Source organism: Loxodonta africana, chromosome 16 (assembly GCF_030014295.1).
Source record: "Loxodonta africana isolate mLoxAfr1 chromosome 16, mLoxAfr1.hap2, whole genome shotgun sequence".
Taxonomy (NCBI): Eukaryota; Metazoa; Chordata; class Mammalia; order Proboscidea; family Elephantidae; genus Loxodonta; species Loxodonta africana.
In genome coordinates, this window is record NC_087357.1 from 16,303,939 (window position 1) to 16,320,109 (window position 16,171).

A 16,171-nucleotide genomic window follows, 5' to 3' on the forward strand; every position below is an offset into this window, starting at 1 on the left:
CGGCTGCTAACCAAGGGGTCGGCAGTTCAAATCTGCCAGGTGCTCCTTGGAAACTCTGTGGGGCAGTTCTACTCCGTCCTGTAGGGTCGCTATGAGTCGGAATCAACTCGACGGCACTGGGTTTTTTATTATAATTTCTGCGTATATTTTCCCCTTCTGCCACATCACTGGGTGGGTTCGAACTACCAATCGTTAGGTTAGTAGTCAAGCGCAAACCGTTTGTGCCACCTAGGGACCTTTGATATTCCATAGATACCTTAAAATGTGTGACTCAACACCAGCAGAAATAGCTAAAAGAATTCAAAACGATTGACTCTGGGTAACAGGTTTGGGAATGGGGAAGGGCGGAGCAGGGGGCTGTTGGTTCTCATGTTCCTTTTTATACGATGACTTTTATTAATAAGCAAAAAGAACCAAAAGGAGTACCTAGTAGGGGTGATATTGCCTCATATGCGTGCGAAAGCTGCACGGTGAAAAAGGAAGACTGAAGAAGAACTGATGCGTTGATTTATGATGTTGGCAAAGTGTATTGAATATACGATGGACTGGCAGAAGAAGAAACAGATCTGTCTTGGAAGAAGTACAGCCAGAATGCTCCTTGAAAGCGAGGGTGGCGAGACTACATCTCACATACTTTGGACAGGTTATTAAAAAAAAAAAATTAGGAGGGACCAATTCTTGGAGAAGGACGTCATGCTTGGTGAAGTAGAGGGTCAGCGAAAAAGAGGAAGACCGTTAATGAGATGGATTAATACGGTGGCTGCAACAATGGATTGAAACGTAGCAGTGGTCGTGAGGATGGCGCAGGACTGGGCAGTGTTTCGTTCAGTTACTCGTGGGGTCGCTATGAGTCAGAGCTGACTCACTGGCACCTAATGACAACAACAACAGTAAGGATGAACTAGTTTGTTTTAGTCTGTGCAAAATCAAATATGATTGAACCTTTAATTCTGTAAAAATGGCTTGGGGGAGGCGTGTCTGATCTCCTCCAACCCCACAATGGGGAAGGAGAATCAAGATCAGCAGCCCAAGGCTGATTCCTGTGAGGTGGAAGTCAGACATGTCTCCTTTCTCTGCTGTCTCTGTCAGTTCTGACACCCCCGTCCCTCCCACAGCATTCTCAACTAGGCTTGATAATTCATTGCAATGGGCATACAGAACTCTGAGACCATACTCACAATTATGGGGTTTATTAGGGAAGCAACAGTTAGAATTCAGGCTCAGGAACACTCAGGATACAGTTCTTCCATCAGGACAGCCTCTTCCCAGCCATGCACGCAGGCACACCTCTCCCTGGGCCTCGGTCTTTCTCTCTCCATGGGGGGGAAGCCGCCCAGTCTCCGCTGCTGGGTCTCTCCTTCCTTGGTGGTGGGCTCTTTCTGCTCTGGAATTGGCTCTCTTTTAAGGCGAAACTGACCAGTCCGTTTGGTAGGTCACAATTAGTCTATCACACAGTCACCTGGGTGGGAGTTACAAGCCGACTGGCTAGAAAGGCCACACCCAAAAATAATTAATGGCACCGCAAATTCTAAAATTACTAATAAGTGGTGTGTCTTGAACTATTTTTATATTAAGCATTTGCTTAGACTTTTATTAAATTAATTCATTTCACAGGCATTTATTGAGTACTTACCATGTGCCAGGCACTGTTTGGAGTTGGGGCTCAATGCAGTGAATTTCTCTTCCATGGGTTTTGTGTCTTGTTTGAGGTAGATCGACAATAAAATAATAGTATGTCAGATTTTGATGAGTTCTTCGGATACAAACGTATGAGAGTTGTACATATTTATTCCTGCCTGGTACACATTCCAGGAGCCCTGGTAATGCAGTGGTTAAGCACTTGGCTGCTCACTGAAAGGTTTGCAGTTCGAACCCACCAGCTGCTCTGCAGAGAAAGATGTGGCAATCTGCTCCTGTAAAGACGACAGCCTTGAAAACTCTTTGGGGCAGTTCTGGCCTATCCTGTAGGGTTGCTGTGTGTTGGAATTGACTCCACGGCAGTGGCTTTGGTTTGGGTGCAAATTCGTAATAGTTTCCTGTTTATTAGGAACCTGATAATATTTCCTGAATCTTCAATTCCAGCTATATCATGTGTTGTAGACTTTTAGTAAAGGCCAATTCAACTACATTCTCAGTAGGACTTAGGTTGTATGAGCTTGTCAGCTTATAAACAGGTTTCTAGGTTTAAACCAGGTGGCGTGATGTATTTGGAGCCGTGCCCAGAGTTTTACAATTTGTTGAACTTGAGTATTCGTCTAGAGAGCACGTGCCTTCTCCAGTTCACGGAAGCCCGCCCCACTCTTTTATTTTCTTGTGTGAGGCCTGCTTTATTTTTTTTTGTGTTAACCACATGGGCCTTCAGGCATTTGCGTTTTAGTGCCTTCTTCAAACAGATTTTAAAAGCAGAACATTATTTTCAAGCTGGAAAATCTAGCCTAGCTAAAATTTAGTACTTCAATGATAAATTTCATTTCTGTTTCACTTCCCATGCTTTGATTCTTACTATTTGCTGATGCTGCATATTACATTCAGAAAAGGTATTAACTCTTTAAAAGGGAAGGAGCCCTGGTAGTGCAATAGTTAAATGTTTGGCTGCTAACTGAGAGGTTGCTGATTCAAAGCCACCCAGCGGCTCTGTAGGAGAAAAGACCTGGCATCTGCTCCCATGAAGTTTACAGCCTAGGAAACCCCAGTTTTACTCTATCCTGTAGGTCCCTGTGAGTTGGAGTGGACTTGAGGGCACACAGAAACATCTAAAAGGTGAAATTTAAGGAATTCTTTAGCTCACTAGAAATCTGTATGTACTATTTAACCACTTGTAATGCACTTTGAGAAAAGCCTGGGGATTGTATGTGAAATTCTGAGCTTTTTAATTTTTCCCTTTTGGTTATCATGTTAGCTAGCAAGCAAGATTAGCTGAATTGGTTTCCTTTTTCTTTTTTTAAGCAAAATAAATACGGGAACATGTGTGTTATATAACATATATGTACAGTTATAGAATGGAAATAGACACAGCGTTTTTGGATGAGAAAATAGGCTTTAAGATTCTCTACTGTGACTCACTTAACGCCTTTTTCATTTTCAAGACTTCAAAGATATTTAAAAGCAGAGCGTTAAAAAAAATGCCACGTGCTTGCAGTGCTATGTGAAAGATACTAGAAAGGCACCAGCAGTCTCTGCTTGTGTAGTGGGACTTCATCCTGCAGGTGCAGGACTTCACACTTGAGCGTATGTTTCCTCCTCCTTCATGTCTTTGACTTGGTAATTTGCTAAACTGGGAAGCCTGTCCTTGAGAAGTAGGCCTGCTCCCCAGCAGCAGATATGTTGTTAGCTGTTGTCAAGTTCGTCCCAACTCTTGGTGACCCCATTGCACAACTAAAGGAAATGCTGCCCGGTCCGATACCATAACAGTGATTGGTTGTGGATCAGGCAGTTGTGATCCGTAGAGTTTGCAATGGTTGATTTTCGGAAGTAGGTTGCCAGGTCTTTCTTCCTACTTCATCTTAGTCTGGGAGTAACAGTGGTCTGCTTTACTTTAGTCTTCTTCATTTTAAGGAACAGCAGTCCTGTCTTTGGTGCCCATGTCAAAAACCCCGGAGTCATCCTTGACCCCTCTCTCACATCCCACGTGCAGTCCATCAGCAAAACTTGTTGACTCTACCTTTAAAATATATTCGGAATCTGGCCTCTTCCTTTCACCCTCCTGGGCACCACCTGGTCCAGTCTCCATCACCCCACAGCTTCCTGACTTTGCTTACTTCCTTTGGTTTACTCTCACCAGAGCAGCCGGAGTGATCCATGTAAAACCTGAGTCAGGTCACGTCACTCCTCTGCTCAAAACCCTCCAGTGGCCCCATCACACTCAGAAAAAGCTAGTCTTTCCAATGGCCTCTGAGGCCTCCCGTGATCTGGCTTCCCTTCTAGCTATTCTACATACCTACCTGTCTGTTGGTGCACGTACAGTTCCTTTTGTCTTTAGCTTTTTATCTAGTCAAAATACTCCTTTCTTCTCCATTCTCTTCAGTGTCAGATGATTCACTCATAAATTAGTTGAATTCGTTTGTCACAATTTACATTCTATCTTTCCTCCTACATCCTGGTTGACTTTTTAAAATTTACATACAATAAATCCACTTTTATTGTGTACAATTCTGTCAGTTTTGACAAATGCACAGAGTGAATCATCCAATACCACATTTCCAAACAGAACAGTTCATTGCCCTAAGACTTCCCCCAGGCTACCCCTTTTTAGACATTTTTTTCTCCCCGCCTTCCAGCCCCTGGCAACCACTCATCTGTTTTCTCTTTAGTTTTGCCTTCTATCAGTGTTATTTAAATTGGAGCCTGGCTTCTTTTGCTTTGCACAGTACACTTAAGATCCTTTAAAGTTGTGTGAATCCATAGTTCATTCCTCCAGTGTCGTTTTCAATAAATTTAATTTTTGAAAAAGTGAATTGGTTTTTTAAAAAATTGCGTAAAGCATAGTGTAGGTGGTATGCAGATAGGAGAAAAGTCTTGAAAGATACCTGAACGACTAAGGTTTGGAAATTGGTGATGATGTGATAGAAAAATTCAAGGTAAAGGCTTTCTTTTACCCAGCACTTCAGTCAATAATTGGCCCTGTATTCTGGGGGAAGTCACTTAACCTCTCTGATCCCCTAGTTCTGGTAAAAGAAATATTAAAATACCTGATCTGGTAGTCACTAGCTCCTTTCCCCTGGGGTAGCAGTGGTTCCTAAGACATAGGATGTTTTAGGTAGCTCTGTGAATATTTGCATCTCATTGTTGTGAAATAGTGTCACCTGTGTATTTCAGAGTTAGGACTAGAAGACAGAAATGCTTTATAAAACCTATACCCATTGCCGTTGAGTTGATTCTGACTTACAGCGACCGTATGGGACAGAGTAGAACCGGCACATAGGGTTTCCAAGGAGCTGCTGGTGGATTCTAACTGCCAACCTTTTGGTTAGCAGCCTGAGGTCCTAACCACTGACCCACCAGGGCTCCTGTAAAAGAGCCAGCCAGTAGGAAAGAAGTGAGCCTTTGTTGTGAGGCTCTAGTTCCTTGGCTTTTTTTTTTTTTTTTTTTTCCTGTTGAGCCTAAGTCAGAGCTGTAGGCATGTCAAGGACGTACTGGGGGTGCCATAAATCTCAGCAAGTTTTCTAGCGACCTCTTTTGTTACTGTACTATTTAGACTTTAATCCCCATAGTCCTATCCTTAGGTAGATTTTCCTGGGAGTGTCTGTAAAGGTTGATTGTTGGGGCTCCTAGTTCCTCAGAACCTTATCAAATGGCAGCATGTATTTGGGGGTCAGTGCATGTTTGAGACTGTTCCACTAGTGTCAGAAGCTCATGGAAAACGGGATAGGAAGCCAGTGATAATTAGCTGTTGGGCTTTTCTTTTCAAAGATGGGCAGATTCATAGTAATTCCTTTTAAATCGTGATTCATGGCTGCTTAAAATCCTTGTCCAGGTGGCTTTTTTACTGACATAGAATAGTAATGGAGCTGTATTTAGGTGCTAGAGTATTGATGTCAAATCAGAGAGTAAATGGAAGGAATTTGAGAGCTCCAAGTTGCTAAGATTTGTGTTTCTTTTACATGTGGCACGTAGTAATGTTTATTTTACCTTTTACTTTTAGTAATGAATGTTATAACTATTGAAGATTATAAGAGCACATACTGGCCAAAATTGGATGGTGCCATAGATCAACTTTTAACCCAGAGTCCTGGTGACTATATCCCTATATCCTATGAACAGATATACAGGTAAGTCAAGATTTAGTTTTCCTGAGTTTGAAAGGGTATGTTAAGGTTTACTGCAACTTGAATGATGACAATATGTATAATATAATATATAATACATAAGATGAGGCTCTGTAAATATTTATATACCCCACACTTGTGGATTGGAGGTTTGATTCATACTTTTTGCTTCGAAAGTGATTTGCAAATCAAGATAAACTCCACTTGTCTAGACATCAGACTTCCTGCCACCTCAGCTTTCCACCTGCAAACGCTGTGGAGGTTAAGTGAAAAAGGCAAGACTGTCGTGAAGAATCTGGCACAAAAATACATATTATTAGTCTCCCAGGGAGACCCAACTTAGTCCATGGATGCTTATTGACACACCGTTCTAATAAGCTTTGATTGTTGTGTCCCCAGCTCTTGGTAAATGGAAGGAAGCAGTAAATTAGTGAAGAACTGGGGTGGAATATGAGATTAGCACAGTCACAGAAGGGGAAGTGACAACTGTGTTGCTCCAAACAACTGATGTGCAAAGAGGTAATATTGCAAACATTTTTGCAAGTTAGATACTTTTTTCTCTACTGATTATAGCTCTTGCTTCCTTATTTTGCCACTCAAAAAACAGAGCCAATGAGCTACTGAGAACCTGGTTTATGAGTAGCTGCCATATTCAGACCCTCAGATCCTTACTCGGTACTAGATTGTCTATGACTGACTCAACGTGTAAGAGGTGACTCGAAGTAGATTATTTGCAGCTGGTGGTAGTATCGCTTTTATCTGAAAACTGATTGGGGGAGGGGAAAGCTTTATTTGAAAGTTGTGGCGGGTCACTTTTTTTAGGCCGAATTATTTATTTGACCAGTGGTTGTATACGGGAAGTGTGCTTTAACCAGAGGTTAAGGGCTTTGTTGTTGACTTTGTTTTTGTTTGTTTTTTCACAGTTGCGTGTATAAATGTGTATGCCAGCAGCACTCAGAACAGATGTACAGTGATCTGATTAAAAAAATAACTAATCACTTAGAGAGAGTCTCAAAGGAGCTGCAGGTAAAGAACTAATTGTATTGATTTTTGCTTTCTTGGGATTTTCTGACTGACTGGAATTAGCCTATATAATATACATTTGGAAACTTGTTAATTTGATGATGATATAAATCCAGGGATGTTTTCTAGATGAATGTTGACCAAATCTTGTACCTGCTAATCTTTGGTATAGATTATTAACTTGGAAATTTACCATAAATTATAAAAATTTCTAAATTGAATGCTCCAGACCTTAAACTGTCATCCCAGCTGTGAAATCTGGGGGCAAGCTATAGAAAATACTCTGTTTAAGGGAACATTTGGCTTCTGGACTCCCCTCCTCCCCACGCTCTCTGGCTCAGTGAAGCTTCCAGTACTTGAAGGTCAGGGGCTATCTTTATGCCAGGGCCGGATCACATTTTAGTTCTGGTGCAGAAGTAACGTGATGTCTAGAAAAGTCACTTAGCAGTAGATTTCCAGGGTCCACACCACATGCGGGAGGTGCCCCAGCAATTCTGGGATAACCACACTTTCTAGCAAGGGGTGAGGAGTGTTTGGGCTTAGATAATTATTCCTCACTTACCTTGTGGTCTGAGGTATGTTAGTCTTTTTTACCCCGAGCAACTGTTGTGCTAAGTACCTTTTTTAAAAAAATTATATCCAGAGCTGTGTTTTATCATAGCCAGATAAATACTTTTCCTTTTGTTAGTGTAAATTGTTCTCTTCATCTTATACGTCTAAATGTAAGATCTTTATTCGTTCAACAAATACATTTTATGCCTAGATAAAAACCAAAACCAAACCCACTGCCTTGAGTCGATTCCGACTCATAGCGACCCTATAGGGCAGAGTAGAACTGCCTCATAGAGTTTCCAAGGATATAGTGTACAAATTGTAAAGAAACCTAAAATCCGTGCATTATGGTTTTGAATGATTTGCTTTCTAATTCTTGACTCCACCTTCTACCTCAATTCCCATATCTAGTTCACTGCCAAATCCTATTTCCTTCCTATATCTCTCAACTCTGAGTCACTTCCTGAGATACTTATTGCCGCTGCCCTAGTCCTGGTCACCATCATCTGTCTCTCAGTGTTTTACTAAAGTGCTCATCTCAGCTGGTTGCTCCTCCCCTAGTCTTAACATATCAAACTCACTCTTTTGTGTTGCAGTCAGAGTGATGTTTCTAAAGCACAAATCTGATTGTATCACATTTCTGTTAGAATAAAGTCTAAGCTTTCTTAACGTGGTGTAGGAAGCCTCTTATTATCCGATTCCTGTGTATTTCTGTGGCCTGATGTCTTACCTCTGCTCTTAGGTGCTGAACTTATTTGAGTCGTTTGCACATCATCTGTACTCTCTTTGTCTCTTGGCTTTTGCCGTGTTAACTGCCTGGAACATTCATTCTTTGCCTTGCTCGGCCCTCTTATTTGTTTTGGTCGATACGAACTTTTATCATTTAGGCTGAAACTTAGACATCATTTGTTTGGCGAAATATTCTCTGAAACCTTGTTCCCCCAAGTTTGGATATGGCAGCCCTTCATGTATGCTTCTGAAGCACCTGGTGCTTTATCATAGTTTATTGTTTATTGCAATTGCTTATTTAGCTGTTCCCCTCCCTGTTCTCTCTCCTACTCCCCCTTATACTCTTGAGGCGACAGAGGAACGTGTCTTGTTTGTTAGTGAAAAAGTTTTCTGTTAGAAATCTGAATTTAACTGTGTTTCTTAACTTGAGGTCTAGGTGGTCTTGGGTGCAGGCAATGTTGGTAGAACTATGAACCTCTTGATATTTTACATAGAATTGAGAGCATGTTTTGGAGGGGGATAGAAGTACCAGAGTTTTCATTAGATCAGCAAAAAACTCAGTGACTTCAAAAAGGATCGTTTATTAACGCTATTTTGGTATTATTGAAATAATACTAAACGTTCTTCTGTAAAACAGAATGTAAACCATTTCAGTTAAAATTACTAGGCCAGAATATATTACGTATCTGGCTTAGAGAACTGACCTATGAAATAGGAATTGGAAATTTTATAATATATTACACTTCTGTATTGCCTTCACACATGGGTTGTTAACATGACTGATAGAATTGTGATTTGCTAAATTCATTTCTCATAGTGCAGCTTCCCTTTGAGTAGATTGCTCTTGTATTTCGTTTTATAAGCGCTGGAAGAATTTTTATTCTTACAGTTAGAATATTACTGTAAGATATTTTTAAAGCTAGAGGGCACTCTAGTATTATCAAGCTCAATCTAATTAATAGTTTTGGAAGGACACTTTACGTGGCTGTATTTTTTTGGGCAAGAATTTGATTGATGAGTTATCAATAATGTGAAATAACCTGTTAGTTGCTCCATGTGGGCTGCACAGGGTGTTCACACTTTAGTGTCACTGTGGTTCAGAGAGTACGTCTCCGAGATGTTGGCATTTTCCCTGTCAGTGCACGAAGAACACCCTCATTGTTGTCATGACTGCGTAGTATTTCATTGTATGGATGTCCCTTAATTTACTTACCCTGTGTTTGACTGATGAATGTTCGGTTGGTTTTCTCTCTTTGACTCTTACTAACAATGCAGCAGTGAATAATCAGTCTTGTAAGCGGTGTCATTTGCTAAGTCCATATTGCGGTTCACAAAAGTATGTATCAAGTTACATCTTGACCAGCTATAAATTAGAGTGCCTGTTTCCTCTTACCTTTACTGGTACAGTGTTCACAACACCAAATAATTTTAACTTAGGATTTAACATGCGAATAATTCTTATTAAAAATTAAAACAAAGATGATGGGCCCTTTGATGCTGTTTGATAATAAGGTTATATGTGATGTAAAACTAGGGAATTTAGTTTATTTATAAAATCAGTACATGTCCTACTTGGGGGTCAGCAGGATGGTCCTGTAAACAGATTCACTTCAAAATGCTGTCTTTTGTAAGGTTATAAATTCTGTAGCCATTATTAAATAGTAAGGTGGAGTGGTTAGAAACAAACTGAACTGAGAGTCACGAACCTGGGCTTTTGGACCAGCTTTTGACTGAATCTGCTAATAGCATCTTAGAAATTTTCTCCACGTTAAAGCGAAGTAGCTTTACTAAATATGTGTGATTCCTTTAAGCTAAGTTCTAAGATATTTTTTCTTCTGCTCCCTGCTTGCCAAATGCTTCTGCATTCTTCTGAGGCTTAAACTCATTTGTGTCCACCTGTGTAATGTGTAAGGCTTCATGAAACCCACGCACACCTCAAAACAAAACAGATTGTTGGAATTCCTGATTCTCTGTACCCACAGCATCTTGGCAATAACAGCTCTATTTGAGCCGTGATACTGTTTCTGCTTCCGTGTCTGGCTCCTTCACAGGTCCACCTTTGAGTGCTAGGAGTGTCTTGTAGGCTTTTTTTGTCCTCAGCGCCTGGCACAGTTACAACTCAGCAAATGTTTTGTAGAGCGACTGTCCAGCAACTAAATTTGACCTTTATACTAATGCAAAGAGTAGTGTGAAAACGGCATGGAGGCAGCGTCTGACTTCCTCTAACTTCATAAGGGGAAGGGAGAATCCAGATCAACAGCCCAAGGCTGATACTCATGAGGCCGAGGTCGGACATGCTGCCTCCTCTCTCTGCCATCTTTACCACTTCTGACACCAACCGTAGCTCCCAGGGCACTCTTTGCTTCTCTCCTGGGTTCGATAATTCATTGCAATGGCCACACCAAACTCACAGACAATACTCATGATTATGGGGTTTACTAGGGAAGTAACAGGTTACAGTTCAGGTTCTGGAATGCTTAGGATACAGTTCTTCCATCAGACAGCCTCTTTTTAGATGTGCTCCCTGGTATGCCTCTTTCTGGCCCTTGGCCTCTGCCCTGCCCGGGCAAGTGTTGTGAAGTTCTTTTAGCTCTGCTAGTAAGTACCCCGGGCACCCACTCTGCCAGTAAGCCTCGGCCCAAAGCCGCTCGACTCTAGCTCTATGGGTTGTGAAACCTAGCTCCACCAAGTATCCGGGAGCACCCTACTCCACCAGCAAGCCTCCTGCCCAGAGGCACTCAGCTTTCTCGCTCTGTGGGTCAGGAAGCCCACCGTGCTGTCTTCTGCAGGTCTCTCCTTCAGCCCTTTCTCTGCCTCCTGCTTCTCACTGTCTTCAGTGTTACAGCAGTCTCTTCTCTCTCTCTCTCTTTCCTTCCCTCCCTCCTCCCCTTGTGCCAGGAGTTTCTCAGCACAGGGTTCCCAGTCCAAGGGACATGCTCTGCTATTGTTTCTCCTTCCTTGATGATGGTGGGATCCTCTCTTTCTCACCTCTGGGATGGCTCATTTCAGGCCCGGGGGATGGCAAAACTGACCAGTCCCTTAGGTGGGACACAATTATCCTATTTGCAAAGTCCTATCCGATCGCTTGAGTGGGAGTTACAAGACCATGGTGAGAAAGGCCACACAAAAGTGGTCCATCGTGCTGCAGGTAGCATAATTTGCCTGTAAGACTACTAATCTTTATGTCTTCTAGAAGCTTAAAAAATAATACCAATTGAGGTTGAATCAATTCCAACTCATGCTGACCCCATCTGTGTTAGAGTAGAACTGTGCACCATGGGGTTTTTAGTGGCTGATTTTTCAGAAGTAGATTTCCAGTCCTTTCTTCTGAGATGCCTCTGGGTGGACTCAAACCTCCAACTTTTTGGTTAGCACTCAAGTGTGTTAACCGTTTGTACCCCCCCAGGGACTCCTCTAGAAGCTTAGACATTTTATTAACTTATTCAGTGTTACAAGCATGAGGCCTGGTGTAACCTCTGCTGTATAGAGACCTTCAGGCAGTTTTCAGGGGGACAAAGAACAAGAGTTTCTGCCCGGTCCCACGAGTGAGAGAGATTATTTGGGTAGAGATTTTGCTTGCAGTGCTGATTTTTGCAGTGAAACACTGTTGTTATGAGCCAAAAGATGAGTGTGGGATGAATTGTATTTGGTTGGCAGATCATCAGTTTAGTGTTGGATCGATAAATCAGTGAGTTGGACCTACAGGCGTTGGCCTTTGTCAAGGGCAGCTTAAAATGGCTGCTGGTTTGTATAGTTCACATGTTAGAGTGACTTATTTATTCTGATCCAAAGGCATATTCTGTTGGGGAGATTGAAGAGTATATGAAATAATGGTCGATGTTCTCAGTTATATTTTGGTATTATGGACTTAAAAACTATAGTGTACTGTTTTCAGAAATTTTAAAAGATCATTTTAATTTGTTGAACTTAAATATTTTTATATATCATAATTTAACTTGCTGCCTCTGTAAAACAAAACAGAACACACACTTGCTTCATTTTGGAAGCTACTTTTATACCACTTCAGTAACTTCAGAAAGTTTTGTTGTTAAATTAGTAAAATCATTTAACAAATAGCTAAACCCACTTATTCTCCTTACTATTATATTTCACTGCATATGTATCTTTACTTTTTAATTTGCTGCTGGATTGTTGGAACTGTGATGGTATATTTTGCCTTATTTTTTTTACCATTTACCCCCTCCCTCTTGTCCTTAACTCCTCTCTTCTTTAAATGTGATAATGAAATTGTGTATTTTATTTCCTTTTTTCTAATTCCATTTCTTTGACATATCACTGAATGGGAAGAGATGACTATGGGGGAAAATTGGTGCACCAGTTTAGTAAATAATAGTCTGATTAGTTTTAAAAGAAAATTCTGTTGAAATTTTTAGCCATCTCCACACTTTCAGGAGGGAGGGCTCAGACCAGGACCTCCAGTTGCCTGTTGAATATTTCAATTAGGATTTCTTCATATGGATACCTCCTATTCATGCTTAGATCTAAATTATCTTCACCCAAATCTGTTTCTCTCAGCGACTTGAGATTTTGTGTTCATCTTTCACTCCTTTTTTCTCTCTTTGCGGTGATTTATTCAAGGTTGGTGGGATACTGTAATGTCTCTTACTCCTGTCCCTTTTTGTTCCCATCGCTGTCACTGCTGTGTCATTGTTGGCTCATGCCTGGACAAATGCAGTTGTGAAATGAGTTCCTTTACCTGTCATTTTGCCTTGGTTCTTTGGAAAATAGTTTGAGAGATCCACCCCCCGCCCCCCACCCCAAGCCCTGAGAAGTTACTTTTGCCCTAGTTTTCTCCAGAGGGTTTCTTACTTTTGTCTAGGTTGATTGACATTTCCTGCATAAGCAGTAAACAGCATGTGGTTTGATACTTTTTGTTTGGTCCTGGGCTGCAGCCTGCCCTGTGATTGGTCTGTTTTATGCACCCTGCAGGGATTGGTCAATATACTTACTCAAATGAAATGTCTGTGAGTTTTATGGGGCCATTGCAATGGATTATTGAATCCAGAAGAGACATAGAGAGTGGCGTGGAGGAATGGCTGTGGTCAGAATTGGTAGAAAGGTGGGAGAGTGGAGGTATATCTGACCTCCACCTCGTAGGGAAACTCTATGGGTCAGTTCTACTCTGTCCTATAGGGTCGCTATGAGTCATAGGGATCAGTCTTAGGCTGATCTTGATGCTCATTATCCCCCATGAAGTTACACAAGTTCTGACACTCCTACTACCATTTTACGGTGATTATTTCTCTAACTGGTTTGCCTTTCAGTAGTCTCTTCTTTTTTTTGATTAATCTTATAAAAACACTAATTCGATGGGCATTCCAGTTATAAAAATGACATGGGGGCAGTGTTTGACCACCTCCAACCCCACAAGGGAGAAGGAGTACCAAGATCAACAGTGCAAGGCTAACTTCTGTGAGGCGGAGGCCAGACAAGCTCCTCCCTCTGCCATCTTTACCAATTCTGACACCAAGTGTTCCTCACACAGCACTCTGTACTGGGTTTGATATTTCATCACAGTGACCACACAGAACTCACAGACCATACTCACTATTTGGGGGCTTATTAGGGAAATAACAGTTACAGTTCAGGCTCCGGAACACTCAGGATACAGTTCTTCCATCAGGACAGCTTCTTTCCAACGGTGCTTGCAGGCACATCTCTCCCTGGCCCTAGGCCTCTGCCCAAAGGCACTCAGCTTTCTCTCTCCATGGGCTGGGAAGCTCACAGCACCGTCTCCTGCCAAGTCTCTCCTGCCACCAATTCTCAGTGTCTTCAGGGTTACATCCCTGCTCTCTCTGGGTCTCCTGCTTCCAGGAGTTTTTCAGCGCAGGAATCCCAGGCCCAAAGGCTGTGCTCTCTGCTCTTGGCTGTTCTTCCGTGGTGGTGGTAGCATCCTCCTCTTTGCTTTGGAATTGGCTCTCTTTTAAGGCAAAACTGATCAGTCCCCTTGATAGGTCACAAATACACCATTACACAGTCCCGCACAATTACCTGGGTGGGAGTTACAAGGCCATGACTAGAAAGGCCACGCACAAAAGTAATCAATCGCAGTGCTCCATTCTTGTTCAGAAACCTTGAAGACTTGCAGTTCCCTTTCTCAATCACAGTTGGTTTCTTGGCCAGTATAAAAAACCACACTGGTTGATGAGTTGCAGGGATTCCTTATAGGAAACCTGATAAAGCTGGCACTTTCCTATCCAAGGAAACACTGGTGGCATAGTGGTTAAGTGCTGCGGCTGCTAACCAAGAGGCTGGCAGTTCAAATCCACCAGGAACTCCTTGGAAACTCTATCAGGCAGTTCTACTCGGTCCTATAGGGTCACTATGAGTCAGAATCGACTCGACAGCCGTGGGTTCGGTTTGGTTTTTGGTTTTATCCAAATACGCAAAATACTCTACTAGGTGTAGCGGTAAATATATGATTGATAAGACTAGATAATTTGGACCAACTCTTCTGCTGAGAACAACTACAAAAACTAGGCAAGGGAGCTAAAAAAGAAGTGAAGAATTAGAGGGCCAAGATCTGGAAAAAAGAAACCCATCTGAGGCTCCTCTCTCCTAGGGGCATCTGTAGATTCTGGAAGAGGAGGCAAATAGGCTGAGGAAATGAACAGAGCTTTGCTAGACGTGTGGGGCCAGGGTGATAAAAATTGGAGTTTAGGGCTCACCAAAGATGGGAGGCTGGTAAAACCTCCTCCCAGGGGCTTCTGGCTGGGATCCTGAATGACCATATCCCAGGAATAGTAACAACAGGATGTAGACTAGCCATCTCAGTAGCTGGAGCCAGATTCCTGATGGGATTAAAGATTATCTTGATTTGCTAGTGCCTCTAGCTTCTTATTAGAAGCAAAAGTAAATTCTTTCTGGAGAAACATAACATTATCCTAGGTATCAAGTTGTTTGCATCATTTTTCGTTAACAATATCTGCTACTACTAAGTCAGAAATAATTAGCCACACTAAAAAAAAAAAAAAAACTTTTTTTTTAAGTGATGAGGTGATCATAAAACCAAGAAGAATGATGAAATATAATTTTAGACAAGAACTGAGAGAATTCATCACCAGTAGTGTCTTACTTTAAAGGAATAATGATGAGTGTTCTTCAGATTGAAGAAAAATGATTCTAGGTGAAAACTTGGGAGTTGTAGGTAGGAGTGAAAAACAGCAAAAATAAATATGTAGGTATAGAAAAATAATAATGATACTGTCTTGGGTGTAAAAATATATGTAATCAAAACACATGACAATAGCATATAAGGTGGAAAGGGTAAACGGATTGAAAATGTTCTAAGACCCTTGCAATTGTCCAGGAAGAGGTAAAAGAACTCATTTCCCCCGTTGTGAATTCTCTGCCACCTCAGTGGTTTAGGTTCTCATTGTACTTGCCTGGACAACAGTACCAGATTTCCAGTTTGTATCTCTGCTCTGCACCTTCCCCTGATCCATTATGTTTATTGTTCTCAGACTTACTATGTTGCCCATTTTCTTTACCTTTTGCCTCTCCATTACCTGAAGAGCAAAGACCACACTCCTTAACAAGGATTTTAAGGCAAGTCTGAACTCAGTGAGATAGTGTGACGATTTATACGTTTATATTTTAACAGGTTGTGTCTTTTCATCTTGTGCCTTTTCTCATTTGGTTTCTTTTACATAAAATGCTTTCTTATCACTTTTTTCCTCCCTTCTCTTTCTGCCAGGGGAGGCATTCTACTTGACGTGGTTCTGAAGTTAAGGTTATGTTTAGCTTTTAAAATCACTATTCTTGGCAAACTTAACTAAGCTCTTCCTTTGCTTTTCTTTTGCACCTTGGCATGTATTTTGGTTATCTAGGATGTAGTTATCAATTAGGATGTCATCCTCGCAACATGGAGCTTCTTGAGGGCAAGGATCCTGACTTACTAGTGTTGGTTTCTCTTGGTCTGTTGTGGACTTGAATTAAGCTTAGGTATTCATTAGATGTAAATGGGCTAGTCATAATGCTGTTGACCGAATGTCCTGTTCTCTTCCTGCTGGATACATGGTAGGCTTGTACTTCTCTATCCCTTTGAAGCTACACTTGGCCAAGTGACTTGCTTTGTTTGG

The 16,171-nt window shown here is 41.6% G+C and overlaps 1 protein-coding gene across 3 annotated transcripts in view; it reads left to right on the plus strand.

Moving 5' to 3' along the window:
- The window catches only part of CACUL1 (CDK2 associated cullin domain 1), a 64,048-nt gene that overhangs the window by 12,496 nt on the left and 35,381 nt on the right, over positions 1-16,171 (plus strand). For all 3 annotated transcript variants that reach the window (XM_064269259.1, XM_064269260.1, XM_003409102.4), the window contains exons 2-3: positions 5,642-5,768; positions 6,689-6,791. In XM_064269259.1, coding sequence (XP_064125329.1) covers positions 5,642-5,768; positions 6,689-6,791 — 230 coding nt within the window. The remainder of the gene's footprint in view (positions 1-5,641; positions 5,769-6,688; positions 6,792-16,171) is intronic.